At 29.4% G+C, this 15,692-nt stretch overlaps 1 protein-coding gene across 1 annotated transcript; it reads right to left on the bottom strand.

The window, feature by feature from the left end:
- Positions 1 to 10,678: 10,678 nt before the first annotated feature.
- Positions 10,679 to 15,500, bottom strand: LOC129966106 (zinc finger protein 706-like). The gene is made up of 3 exons (XM_056080486.1): positions 15,343 to 15,500; positions 14,488 to 14,636; positions 10,679 to 11,006 (listed from the first exon to the last, which is right to left on the bottom strand). Exons 2-3 carry the CDS (start codon positions 14,620 to 14,622, stop codon positions 10,917 to 10,919), a joined length of 225 nt encoding a protein of 74 aa, XP_055936461.1. The 5' UTR covers positions 14,623 to 14,636; positions 15,343 to 15,500; the 3' UTR covers positions 10,679 to 10,916.
- Positions 15,501 to 15,692: the final 192 nt, after the last annotated feature.

A 15,692-nucleotide genomic window follows, 5' to 3' on the forward strand; every position in this document is an offset into this window, starting at 1 on the left:
GATTATTGCTTTTTGGATTGGATTTCTCAGTTTCAAAAATCGTTCCATCATTAGGAGTAAACTGTTCCAACGTGTTTTAGAATCTAATATTAACATATATTCTGTTTTATTTTCAGTTAGTATATATTTTAGTAATATATCCTTTTTATAGGGGAACGTTTAAATATCTTAACAATTTTTCGAACTTTATAAATTATAGGAAGCAATTCTTGATAGGTAAATATTTCATCCTCATTAGCAATATCTTCTTCAACAATTACATTGTCATTATCTTTATTGTCAATATCACTCTCACTCTTACTCTTTTCTAAGCTGGAATCCGAAGTTTCTATATCCACAGTATTTGGATTCTCCTGTTCTTTATTTGTTTGGTATAATACATCTATTACTCCTAATTGAATTCCACGTGCATAGCACAACTGCTGATTTGCACCAATCAACTTTCCAACTTTTTTCATAATTGTTGCTCCATCAGTCGTATGGATACAATATTTTCTTTCAGGGATAATCCATGTTTCGCTAATTCAGATTTAAGCAATTAATTAAGCCATTAATTAGCTAATTAATTTCGCCCTTAGGGAGACATAAAAACCAAAACGTGTACTATTTTGTTATGTTCGCGATACCTGAACATATAGTGGAGACGATTTTGAAAATTTCTAGTAAATACCGAAAAACCGGTATTTAAACTTGTGAATACCGGTATTACAAAATTGTACAAATGTCTCAAAATACCGGTATTCGGTATCCCGGTATTGCAATCCCTAGGTAGGTAGATAGGTATGTAATTGAGATTTAATGGCTCAAGAGCCAAACATGACTATACTGCGACAAACAGATGGTGTTAATAAAAATGCCTTTTACGATTCCATCATAAAATTTAAAATGATAAATTCTCGTGATAAAATGAAAGAGATTAAATAATGAAGAGTATCAGCGTCTTTAAAAATTCATATTACATCCCAGAATGGAAAATTTTCCAAAAAAGGCAAAATATATTTAAAAAAATGAAATTTAAAAGATGAAAATGTAACTGTTATAACATTAAAACAGGTACAATTAATTTCAAAATCAAGTAAAAAGAAGAAAAAAAAATCATTGTAATCTTTTAATTCGACGTTTTTTCAAGGATTTGTTATAAATAGGGGTGTTTAAAGGTTTATTGTACAATTTTTGTAATGTCCTATTCAATGTCCCATTGAATAGGACATTTTGGAGCATACGTTTAAAAATAGTTTAGGAACTTATATGATATAAGATGGAACAGCTTTTAGCTATGAAATTATTGCCAAATAAAATATATCCCATTTGATCACGTTCTTTTTTCATAAGTTTTTAAAAATTAATTATAATTTAGAATTTGACATTTCATATTTAAATTCCTACTTTATATTTTCAAGGAAAAAAAAAAAAAAAGGAATATACAGAAAATTTTCAATGATTCATTTCTAAGTATTTCGCACATGCCAATTAAACTGTCGCAAGTCTAAAGAAAATTTATTCGCAAATAGAAGTAAATGTGACCTATTGTGCAATATTTGGACAATGAGAATCATTTCTAGCGGTGCTTTTCAGACGATAATGAGTAAATTTTGAAAGAATTTAGCGCTTCATCGAACTCTTTGATTATGTGTTCTTGGCTTCCTATAAACAAAGCAGTGATTATTACCAATATTTATTCATGTTAAAAAATTAAAAATGGGAAAGGTAAATATCTAATTTTTTTATGTGAGTTTTGCAACATTTACTGCGTAAATCTTTTTAAAAATTCCGGCACAATTTACCGATTTTCACTTCCATAATCAACCGATACTCAGATAAAAGATACAAGTCAGTAGATGTATTTTGTTCCGCCAATGAAAAGAATTCTCTAAAATCCTGCGTATTGAACCTTCGCGTTCAGTGGAGCAAGCAGTATTAAAATCCCACACGTAAATGAAAAGAACGTATTGATCGTAAGACCAAACATTGGTTTCGCTCACGTCACGTTTTCAATTACGTGTGACCTACTGGATTTAGGAATGAATCGCCACCTGTTCACTGTACGCTCTAAACTTGTCTTGAAAAGTTTACTGTCCACGTAAATCACGAAAAGTGTTCATTTATTTTTTTTGCGTGCTCGATCAAGTGCGGAAATCACCAACTGTACAAACAAGATTAATTGAATTCCCTACGCACAACTGTACAGTCCTCTGAATAGCTAAATTGCTCAAGAACTAGTATATAAAATAATCCCCGTTGCATAACAAATTTTCCATAATTGATATAAGTCTATTTTTTTCACTCAATATTTCAGTTTGAATATTGTCTTCTCAGTTTTTTTAATTGCACGTAAAAATTGATTAGAAAAGAAAGGAATAAATAAAAGGTTAAGAGTTTTCTCCTCTGTTTTCTCGTATAAATTGCATTTTGGATTAAATTTCCGATGAAGTAATGTGGGTATGATGGGTTTCAATGCATCAGTTCCCTTGAATAGCTTAATCCTTTTATTTCTTGATTAAGAAAGATGACTATGATGATTTCTATAAGTGAGAATTCAATGATAAGGAGGAATTTATATTACGTGAAAAAGGACAATTGATGTTGTTCAAATGATCATTCCCGCCTACACGTGATACACTGAACATTTGTAGAGGAATTCTACGCAAAAATTCTAGCTTCGGATCTTCTGGGTTCCATTTCCCAACGATCATCTTTTTTCGAGCTCTGGTTGCACCCTTCACAGCTGATGTCTGTCTCTGAACTAATTCTTTCATCGGAAGAAAAAAGAGCGATCTCTTGTAGAATTAATTTACCACAGTAATATGAAGTTTAGTTCAGTTATATTTATGCTCTCTTGAAGCAACATAAGAGTTACTTGAGGACAGAATATATAATTTCGAGCCGCGATCAGATGACGAGGACGAACAGTTAGGTTGTTGACGCTCCCTCTCTAAGCTTTTGCACCAGATCAGTTGTAAAGCATTTGATCTCAACAGATACGGCTAGATCGGGCCTACTTAAGGAAGATTTTTCAGTGAAATCGGGTTTCAAACCTGGATCACACCAGTCTCGAAGCCAAAACATTTATGGAGAAAAGACCATATGCTAAAATTTGCCCATTTAGTTAATTCTATTTTTTTTTTTTTGTCCAATTAGTTATTCTAACGTATTCATATACGCGTGAACAGACAGACAGATGATCAAAGAGTCTGTAGACCTTTTCACAGATTTTATCCAAATCTACAAATTTGTTAATAAAACAATGTGCTAAATTTCATTCGTCTAGCTGTTCGAATTTTTAATTGTTATATTTGCGTATAGACAGATTTGGTTCCAATTTTCAGAGAAATTATCAATATTAGGATAAAATAACATATCAAATTTCAGATGGTTGGCTTACATTTTTGAATTAGCGTATTCGCATACATATATGCAAATATAATACCAAACTGGGGATTTTTTTTTCTTTTTCTGGTTTACGGAGATCTGAAATGGTGGGTTTTATGAAAATTTCGATGTCGAGCTTTTTAAAATCAAATATATACTTCCTATTTGTGTAATAAGGATTAGACTACTAAACACATCCGCATGTTTCGTCTGCGTAGATACATAAGCAATTGAAAATACTCTGAAATGAGAATTATTTAATGTTAAAGTTATTTTTCTATTTTCATATTTCAATTTACATGCTTCAATATTTTTTTTTTAATTTTGCGAATTTTATCAGAATGATTCGGAAATACATGAACCAATGGACTTTAAATGTATGCAATAATAGTAATGCATTATTAATTAGTTTAGTTATTATAGTATTCAAAATAAGACAAAAAGTTGATTTCTACTATCTAATATGTTGAAATCCTTTATTCTTTGAAGTAAAGTTAATCCTTTCCTAATCCTACAATGATTATGCGTAACGCTGACTTTGAGAAATAAGCTAAGTAGGCGCGCATACGCCTACATAGTTGATGCTCGTTTTTTTTTTTTTTTTTTTTTTTTTTTTTTTGACATAGATTATGAAAACACATTTCGTTTGATCAGAATTTATTTCAATGTTTCTTTTTTTTTCTTACTATTTGAATTACTAGCAATATACAATATATATATACATACACTTCAAAATGTGGTTTTCAAGAAAAATTAATCTCAGAAAGATGACATGCAAATTGCATTAAATACACATAACTCAGTATTCTATAAGAAATGTAACAGTTAAAGTTAAAACGAAATTGCGAAATTCGAAGATATGTATGTATGAAGAATGTTTATTCATGATGAAATGTTTTAATTAGTTAATGCCTATTTTGTGTAAACACGGCGTCATTGAAGGCTGTTTTCGAACCATGGTTCGATGACAAGGACAACATGTTCATTATGCAATACAACCATCGAAGAATCTCAATTTTTTGAAGAGAAGGTCTTCAGTTCACTCGACTCAAACGGAGAAAATCTCTTGAAAATTATTCCAGGGAGGATAGTTTAAGTGCTTCCACATTTTCAGGATACATTTTACTCATTTCAGGATGTATAACCATTCCGCATATGGCAAACGAATATCCTAATCATATTCTAATAAATCAAGTAGCCGCTTGGTATTAACTCCTCCTTTTAGAGCCAAACTTTACCTTTTCTTTTTTTAGTGGTATAGATTCTTTACCACAAGAATTTTTCAGTAGCGTTCATTTGTTAACTGCTGATGACTAAAAAGAAGTACAGATTTTTTTCCCCCTTTTAATGACTCGAAAAGGATGGAAATTTAGTTTAGCCGTATTAACATCTCATTTTGAAGTAATAAATAAACCACTTCATCATTTTGAAGTAGTTCTCTTTTCACCACCTCAGTCTGTTTCAAAAGAGGTATTCGAGATTTCCCTTTTTCATAATCTAAAGTATCTTACGTCATGTTATAATACTTTAACTCACATTTAAAAGATTTTTCCGAATCTCTGTAAGAAAGCATTCAATCTTCATGGAGAATTTTACGATTGGCAGTTTCCTGTACTGTAGATAAAAATGACAAGATTGGATATGACAGTTATCGTATATTCCGCAAAAATTATTCCTTGTTTTGCATATAAAATTCATGATTTTCAATTTATAACATGGAAAATATACCTGCACTTTAAAGCTGTTACCAGTTCGAGTTCCCATTAAAATGTATAGTGTTTTTTCCCACACATGTTCAATTTCCAAATAGATCAAACTAATGCCCGCTTTGAAGCCTCTATCTGACCAGCCACTGATTTCAAAATTATAATTTAATGATTTAAAATAATATTATAATATGCACATCCAGATCAGTAATAGTATTTTTGAGTTCTTATTGAATTGGCGATGATTGGCGTTCTTTACTTTGGGGATAATGATCACCTTTGGCGATTAGTTGGTTCGGTTAATGGTTGCTAAAAATTTAAATGTTTTTTGTACCTTGTCTAAATAGCTTCTTCAGTAAAATATTGTCTAAATTAGAAAATATTTAATAGAATGAATTCATGCTATTCTAGAAACCTTTCATGAAAAATTTACGAAATTTTCTGTCCATATTTTTATACATTAAATTATATCACAGGGAAGAGCAGAGGGGTTTAAAATTGGACACGATTGGGTTGACACCAGCTCAGGAGTCATCCTCGTCATTTGACCGTAGTTCAAAATTACGAGGTCCATCCCTAAATAGCCCTAGTGTTACTAATATAAACGTGAATATAACTAAAACTAAACTCTTACTGGAAATAGAAAATGTTTCATCAAAGTGGTAAGAAAATATAGAGAGTCAGCATTTTCTATCTTCTTATTTAACTAAATACTTAAAATAATTGGCAAATCAAAGGATCAGTCCCCTATTCTCAACTATCGATCTGATTTCGCTACTTTTTTATTTCATATGAAAGTCCATGACCTTTAGATATGTCATCAATGGTCGTCTGCTATCTCTCTTTTACGGATATCTTTAAACCACTGTTTCACGGTACACTCTGTATGAGAAAAGAACTTCCACAGAATCCCGCAATCCAGGCGACTTATTCGTATTCGCTAATTTAAAAATAAATAAATAAATTATTGTTTAAACTTCAAATATCTAAATATATCATCAATGATCTTCTGCTTTCATGCCCTATTAAAACTTAACCTAATTTTAATTTCATTTAAAAGTGCATGCCGTCTAGATACATTATTAACGGTCCATTTCCTTTTTATTTCGATAGATGTCGTAAAATTAAACCTTGGCACAGCCATCAGCATTAGAAATTAGACCGATTTCGCCAGTTTCATCCGCCACTTCTGTGCATAGCTAGCCAACCAAAATGCTCTATGCTTATTATGCAAGTATAATTTAAAATAGTACTTTCAATTGGTGAGATAAGATATTGTATAGTTTACCAATACTTTAATGCTATTAATATGGTGGCCGAATAGATGGTGGTTGAAAACCGCTACTTATAGATATAACCGCCATAGGTGACCAGCTTGTTCGCCCAGTTTATTGACTTCGTAAGATGTTAAACTATTTATATAATATGCACTTAAAAATTCAAATTTTATTATAAGACTGAAAAACATGAATTTAATCGAATCAGTCTACCACAAATAACTGTGTGTGCATGTTAAAAAGGGTATGATTACAGAATAAGAGGAAATTAAAATCCTACTTGTGTTGAGTTTTTGAAGAAAGCAATTCTTTTTTAAAAAATTTATTTTACTTTTAGCACTAACAAAAACAAACGAATATTTTGATGGGCGAGTTTGAATTTCATCATTTAACATTAAAAATGTTCTTAGATTGTGTACCAACTAAATTTTTAAAAATTATTAAAAACGTTTAAAGAAATTGCACGAAAATGAAACTGATATGATTCAAGTGGTAATTTCTTGAGTTTTAAGATAAAGAGAAAGTCATTTTTCTGAGCCAATATTTTTGTAAGATATGAACCTCAGTTTCCATACAGATATTATTTACCTGGCAACGGTAAACACATTCACTACCATGATTCATGCCACATATTTGAGCCATCTAATTAGATTAGCCCTTCTTTGCAATCCTTTAACTAAAATAGAGAAGGGATAATCTAATTACGTAAATGATGTTGCCCGATTAGAAGTGAATGACGGTACAATCTGCCCGTTAAGCCTATTTTCGAGTTCGATTAAAACTTTCGCTAGATGTCCATTTACATCGTCTTGATTTTCTTTACATCTACTTTCCACTGACAAAATGGAGACTTCGGCTAGACCTCTTCCGAGCATTTTCTTCAGCTCCATTAATTAGCCAAGTAAAACGTTGAATTAAGTGCAACTGTAAAAACGCTATGAAACAGTCTGTAATGATCGTACTGCGTTTGTTTACATTTCATTGTCGCCATTCGACAATAAGTATGAAGAACAACTTCTACGACACACAAGCTCGTTATATAAATAAATTAATTGTCCTTGAAGAGCTACGGAATGACCTGTTTGGAACTCATTTCGAATAATATTAAAAAACGATAAAAAATTTGACACGGAACAAAGTTGTAATTACAAGATAACATACCAAATTTCATTAAGTATTGCCATCACGTTGATTTGTTATTGCGTTTAGATGCAAGTGAAAATACAGATCGTCAGACAGTCAATCGTTTAACAGATTTAGTTCAAAATGTGATAAGTATCAATATTTTAGATGCTAAACTTATGTCCCAAACTTTATCTATCTCCTCTTTGTGTTTTGAAGTTATTCCACTCACTTATACTGGAACAGTCAGACTTCCTCTGTATGGGTTTCCTTCAAAATTTGATAGAAACCCACAAATTTGGTCTAAGGTCCATATACCAAATTTCAGCCGTCTAGCTCAAAGCGTTTTTGAATTATGTTCATAGACAGAGAGACATAATATCAAAAACACGTTTTTTCGCACTCGGGACAGTCTGAGGCGTGGAGATTCGTCAAAGTCTCGAATCCGAATGTTTTGACGATTGCAATACTTCATACATGAGAAAATTATCTAATCAATTTTTGTGCCCCGCGATGATGAAACAAAGTTTGCACCGGATAATTCATCATTTAAAGTCAGTTAATTAGCAGTGGCATAATAAGGTAAATAGCGCAGTCAAATTTAACTTATAATGCTTGCATGAACATTCAGTTTGCAAGTTAAATATAGATTAACATAAATTCTTATTGAATGATCTTTACAAATACGCTTTTGTTTTCAGCTTCAAAACAGTTTTTTACATGATTAAAACAACAACCTCTTCTGTTTCCTCTCACATCGTGGTAAAACCTTTAAATTAATTTTAATAAAAACTAACGTTGTTCACCTTGAGAACTCACTGATCGCATAAACAATTTTCAAAATTGCCAAAAGGTTACTTTTCAGCTAATTTCATCCATTTCACATTCGGATTTAATCCTTTTGAACCAATTAAAATTTTTAATTCTATATAAAAATGGCTCTTTTAACCCTTTCTAAGGCCGTGGGAAGTATGCTTCCCACCAAATTTATCAATCTTTGTATGAATTTATGTAGGTTGGCATAAGTTCTGACAAATTTTTTTAGAAAGACAGAAACTTGGATGCTTTAATTCTTTATTTCACACAAAATGATGTGTCTTGATTTGTTACTTAATTTTTAATTAACCAAATTAATTAATCAAATTAAATTTATCTAATAAGCTAAATGAATCCCTTTTCTTATTCTAATTTCAAGCTTAAAAATATTTTAACATAAAATGACTAGAAAAAAATAGCCCTTTAAAGGGTTAATATAACCCTAGAAAATTAGGATGTATTTGTTCAATAGGGAATAAATTCTGATTTTCGTGAAGTATATGCCCATTAAAACAGAAAGGGTTAACACAGCATTCGTTGAACAATTATCAATTTTCGAGTGACGCTTATATTTAAACCGTGGCGAGTCTGAGTTCTGGTTCCGTTTTTCGTCCAACACTTTTTCCTGCAGCATTATTTCTATTCCAGCCAAAGGTCACGACGAAGTATTGTGAAGGCCGCGTTAGAAGTAGAATGACTCAATGGAAATTCAGGTCGATCAGGATTCCACTCGTGAAATCGGTAGGTCCAATCCAGGTCAACGGCCCGAAGTGAGCAGGAACTCCGTTTGTTTCCATTTTCAACACGGAAGGATTCACCAGGTAACACAAAAATAGCGGTATTATTTAATCGTTTAACAGCTTTCATATTCCATAACAATGACTGAAGAGCTAAAAAAGACGATCGTTGAACTATCTTCAAACTGCGCCTCTACCTGGATCAGGAAGAATAGTTTCTGCAGATATAATCGCTTTTCCTCTTGTCGACGAATTTCCTTTTCAAATAGTAGACATGTATGCACGCAAGCCGAAGTAAACAGACTACGCACATTCGAAACAGAACAGACTATAATAAAAATTAGATTTATTCAAAAATTTGCATCAAGAAGTGAATCCTTAAAAATAAGTATAAAAAGACAAAACAGTTTTTAAACAAAAAAATAATATTAATAAAGCGATAATAATTATAACTAAAAAGTTCAGTATAATGAATATAATTAAAACTGATGCAAGATAAATGATTCAGATAACATATTCAAAGTTAAAAAACAGTTTTAAATTTCTTTTGATGAATAATTTGTGCATCAGTAAAATTCTAATGAATCAAGGATCTTAAAAACGACTAACTTACAATTCCTAAAAACATAAGATATGGACGCATTTAGAGAGGACAATAAAATGAAAAATTTTTGAATCATAGACAATAATAGAATTGATAACAGAAAATTCGAGGAACAGAGGGAAAAAAATCCGAAATGAAAAAGTTTTATAGTATACAGGGTGTCTCAAAAACACTGACAGCAGCTTTTATTCCTTAAATATTCATCATAGACATATACTGTAAATTACAAAGTTGCATAAAAAAAGATGTAAAATGTTATGGAAATCGATTTGAAAATTTTAATCGATTTCATAACATTTTGCACCTTTTTTTACACAACTTTGTAATTTACAGTATACGTCTGGGATCAATAATGAAGGAATAAAAGCCGCTGTTAAGGTTTTTGAGACCACCCGTATATATTCAACTTAGAAATTTCCTTTTTTAAATAATTTTTATAAGAATTTGAACTATTAATAAAATAATAACACTCTCCCTCCCCATTTTTTTAAAATTATTTCTAGGGATGAACATGATTTTTTTTCCCTTATACACAACACTTTTGTTAGGTTCACAAAAAAAACAAAAACATAATGCATTTTTTTTTGTTTTTTTTTAGATTTAAAACAAAAACAAAAAAAATTATTTCATATAACATCATCATGTTCCCTGTTGATGGTGCTTAATGTGTGTTTTGATAGGCATCTCCCCCCCCCCTCTTCACTATCCATACTTTTATTCATATTCTTAAAAAACTTATTTTAAATTAGTATTTTTAGCTAAGCTCTTAACTGATTTCATTATATGGTATTAAACACTTCATAAATTCTCAAATTTTTTTTTGGCAAAATTAATGCTTTTCTAGTAAAAATATTCAATTTCATTTTATACTTGCACCATTTAGTCTACATTATCCAAAAATTTCCACAATATTAGAGATTGGCTCTTACTAATATTTACTAAAATGGATTATTTGGGATCTTGAAACCCAAACAATTTTGGTTTACAATATAGTATTAACGAAGAAAAATGTGCAACATGACACAGAAATGAAAGACAATACTACAGTTTACTTACAACACTTTAATAAAAGCATAAGTCAAAATGTACCGCTTCTTTTAAATACAAAATCTCATTTCACCAAAAACAATGAAATGACACAAAATAGTAACATTTCATTTATTCAATACAAAATTTTGAAGGACAGATTTTGGATAAGAGAAGCACAGCATATACTGATAAATTACAAATGGAAAGAAAAAAATGTCAAGCTTGGACATATAGTATAAAAACTTTATAATATGAATTAAACATCTTTCAGGTCATCAGGTAAAGGTAATTTCGGATGTTTATTTTCGAAGTGTTGCTTATGTGTTTTGGGATCTGGCATCTGAGCCTGTAAAAGAAAGAATTGTATATAGATACAATTGTTGTAAGCAGCTCTACAAGTGTATGATTAAATAAACATAATGGAAAGATATCAGCACTTCAGTTACTTTTTAAATAATAAAGATTGACATATTAGGCACAAGTGTGTGCATACTATTGATAATTTTTTAAAAAATCCAGATATTTAAGTATAACGGATGTGATAATTTTGAGTATACCACTCACATATATTATTTATAATTAAATCTGAGGAAATAATTTAAGATGAAATGAGTACATTTCATTCATTGATTTCTAATATATGCAAATTCAATTGTTACATAAATTTAGAGATTAATTAAATTTAAATAAATTAAATTCATTTCATTTGTTAAATTTTAGATATCACCAAAAATACAATAATCAACAGAAAAGAGTCACTAATTGAAGAATGACAATATTGCACTACAATTCTGCAATATGCAAAATTTGCTTCAAAATACACAAAAAAGGACATTTTTAAAAGGGGAGAAAATAAATAATGTACTACATTACAGAAAACAAATAGCATGTGGATAGTAATTTTTTATTAGTAAAAATAATTCTTAAATAAGAAAAAGAAAAAAAGAAAAAACATGAATGAAAAATGCTTTATTGTTGTTGTATTGTCTTAAAAATTCAAACTTTCACTTTTCTCAATAATTAAATAATAGCTAGAACTTAAAAATACATAACACTTTCATACATTTTAAAAAAAAATATTTCTATACATATATATATATATATATCTTTTAAAATTTTAATTATAATACATTTATATTACTTAACTAAAAATTTATTAGTGATTCAAGAAAAATTTAAGGGCAAGTCAGACACTAATTTTATAATAGAATTTGAACTGCTTCTCCTGGCTCTGTGCTAGTAAACTGAGTAAAAGAAAAAGATACCAGATAAAGTATAAAACAGTTTACAACAACAGTTATCGATATAATACTTCAAGCTATACATAGCATTACAAACAAAATTTCAAGTAAGGACACAAAAATGGATAATATTTGGACTATTTTAAATGTTCAGACTTTACTTACAAAACTTAGTATACTATTATTCATACAAATATGTTATCTATAGTAAATCTGTTTACATTAAGGTTTTAAAAAGATAAAAAAGCTCTTTCTCTCTATATAAAATTCACAAGCTAGGGGGAAAATTTTGAGCGATTTAAAGGCATTGAACAGTCTTAAAAGGTAGTCTAGACATACAGAAACAAATAATTTAAATATTAGATCATTGGTTTGCAAATGCAGAAGTCAATCACTCCAATACACAAGTATATAAATTAAGCACCGATTTAACCATGGAACCAAACCACAAAAATCTAAAAAATTCTTGTTCATAAACTTTTTTAATAAAAGCTCTACAACATATTATATATATATATATATATAGTGCACTACTGATGAATTCTGCTCAAATGTCCCATTAAACGAAATTCATTATAATATCTTCTAATCCCTATCTAAAACTAATCACCATTAAAAAATTCCCCAATGGAAAGCAAATGACTTCTCTTGCATTAAATGTAATGGTGGTCATAACTTTTTGGGAAATTTAATACCAAAATTATTTTGGTATTAAATACATATTTGAAGTCCTCATAACAATTAAAAGTTTAGTTTTTATAGAAATCTTAGTGAAAATCGGAGCTAATCTTCCAATGAATATTTCACAGTTTAGCTACTGCAAAACTCTTCACATTTTTATATAAAAAGTAAAAATTATGAACATTCTGCATGTCACATTCTAAAGTAAACATATTCAACAGTATAAGAAATTTATATGAATGAAATAAGATTTCAAATGGCTGTTAAACTAGCTTTTAAATAGATTTCTGCAGTTTTAATATACTTATTAACATATTAAACATAATTATTATATTGTGGAACTAAGCTAACTTAAAGCTAATGAGAAAATAAAAAAATACACATTTATCCAAAAATTTGAGTTAAGAAAAATTAATTATAAAAAGACAGTTAAGACTTATTTTTAATTTTTAATAATTGTAATAATATTTAATTGTAAATATTGAGTGGAGCATAGATTTTATTGTTGCTAAGTTTTTGACTTAAATTTCTAACCAGAACATCAGAATGGCAGTTGAGTTGATTAAGTTTTGTAAATGATGAAGAAATTTCATTCGCAACACGCATTTTACTTTCAAGCATGCTAAAATAAACAATTTTTATTCAAATTTGACTTCAAAATCATACCACTCAATTAACAGTTTTACATCTCTTCAAATGAAAAATAAATGCTTTTCTGGAAAAAAGCATTATGATTGGTGACCCTTGTAACCAATTACCCTGGATATAGGATTAAGTTTCGAGAACACAAATATTTAAAGCCAACGCATTAGCATAATTACTCAATAATCAACATTCTTGAGAATTTTTTAAAATGTAGATCAAATATTCTAAAAAAATTTTAAAACCCAAAATATGTTTCTTTTTGCAATCTCTACTCCTTTAAATAAAAATATAACATTTTTTCAAAGTTATAATATAATTTTACATTAACATTTTTTATAAATGTCATAAAAAATACATATAAATAAACATTTTAAAGCAACAGTTTTTGGAAAAGAGACCCATTAAATAGTCCTGAATACTGTTGTATATTTTAATTTCAAGACACAATAGAATTTTAAAGTAACAAAAGAAAAGCCTTTAAAAGAAATTCTCTGGAATATGCCCGTATCTTAGAAAGAAGAAACTTATTGAAAAGGTTAGTGTGTGTGTATGGGGGGGGGAGGGTATTCAATTGTTACTTGGAGCCTGTTTCATTAGATTTTGACAGCCTCCCTGCCCCTTCCTTGGAACTATTTTTGTGCTGAGAGCAATTCATTTATATTGTTAAACCATGCTTCAAGGTATATTACATATATACACATGAAATACTACATATGTTTCAATTATATTTTAAAATATGTATTTTCTGACTATCCCACTGTATTTCTAAAAGTGCAAGTTGTCCTACTACGCATTGCTGTAATTGTATTAAAAAAATAGCTGCAGAAAGTCAATAATGCAAGATTTCATCAATGATTGTTTGCGAATTTAATGTCAATAAAAGTTACTTTAAATTTCTGCTGCAAAACCAATAAATTTTATGATATTTTAAAGTACACTTTACTAGCCATTAATTAGTAACTATATGATATATTAGTAATTTCATCAATAACAAATAAACAAATGGCCTTTACACAGTACTGTCAAATAATTTTTTTTATGTAAATTTATATAAGAATGCATAATGTTATTTATTACACACTATTCAATGGGGGAAATTCTGGAAAAATTTGAGAACTGTTTAATTTTTTTAATATCACAACTTCTGATATTTTAGAGAAAATAGTGATCTTAAAGATAACTATTGGAGGATTTGTTGAGGAACAACCTTAAATCCTCAACAAAAAAAGAGGACTTAGAGAAAATAAAAGTGACAAGTACCTTGCAAACGGTGCAGACATGGGTAAGGGCTTTTTGAGCAGCAGCTTTCTGATCATGGCCTTCTTGCTTTTTCTTGTCATTCAGTCGTTTGGCATTTTTCTGCTGGGACTGAATTTTTTGTTGTCCTCGTGCCATTCTGATCTAAGGATCTGTAAATAAATAAAATCATCCTATTATTTACTATGCTAATAAATACACATTACTAAATATCCACTCAATCAAAATAGTTTTAAAAAATATCGATGCAGCAACCAAATAGCTAGATTGATTAATAATGAATAATTTAAAAAAGAATCAAAAGACAATATCCGAATAATTATGTTTCTTCATATTCAATATATCGGAAATGTCAAGCCTCGTATAGTATAATAGTTTAGAAAAATTAACGCGCAAAATTTTATAGCTAAAACGAAGTAAGCATAAAATTTAGAATTTAAGCCAACAGTGATTTTAAATTCCTTCACATGCGAGAATAATTAAATTAAAAAAAAAACTAAACTAATTACAAGCTTACATTTGATATCATTTAACACCCCAGTTGAGCAAATTATTAACCTAACATAAAAATTAGAGTAGCTCGTGTAACGATTACGGATGACAAAAGTAATTTCTTTGAAAACATTTATAATATCAAAACATATCATTAAAATTTGGAGGCTGAGAAATTTTAGAATAACAAATTTTAACCAAGAAAATTTATTTCAAAGAAAAAAATATTAACAATTGCTTCCCAACATTAGAAACGTTTATTCCCACAACAGTCATAAAAATTAACATTTTCTGATTCAAAGGAAAAAATCATTAATAAAACAAAAACTTATGATTCTCAGAAAAAAAATGCGGGTAAATTCTTACCAATATATAAAAGAGACTCAAAATACAGATATTTGGCCAGAAGCTCAAACAATCACCCAGCTTTCACCAGAACTGAAATTTTGATGTTGCACCCTTCGCTGCCAGATTAAGAATAGTAAGGCCTAAGTGCAAAAGGAAATAACATTTTCTTTTTTTTCCTGCACGAACCTGTTATGACGTTTTCGTGGAGGAGACAAATGTTTATGATCAGGCCTTGAAATTACTTTTTTCTTTCTGATAATGTTCTAATTTCTTGTTTCTCAGACTAAAATGCAGCTGTGTGCATTTTCATTAACATTTTAAATTTAATAAAGTGTTGATAAATATATTAAAAATTCATAAAGGTCTAG

This window comes from Argiope bruennichi, chromosome 4 (assembly GCF_947563725.1).
Source record: "Argiope bruennichi chromosome 4, qqArgBrue1.1, whole genome shotgun sequence".
Lineage (NCBI taxonomy): Eukaryota > Metazoa > Arthropoda > Arachnida > Araneae > Araneidae > Argiope > Argiope bruennichi.

Bases quoted from the DNA above. Each gene is read 5' to 3' on its own strand.
- LOC129966106 (XM_056080486.1), bottom strand. From the start codon at position 14,622: ATGGCACGAGGACAACAAAAAATTCAGTCCCAGCAGAAAAATGCCAAA. The intron at 11,007-14,487 runs GTACTTGTCACT...TTTCTTTTACAG, and splicing joins ATGTCTGCACCGTTTGCAAG to GCTCAGATGCCAGATCCCAA.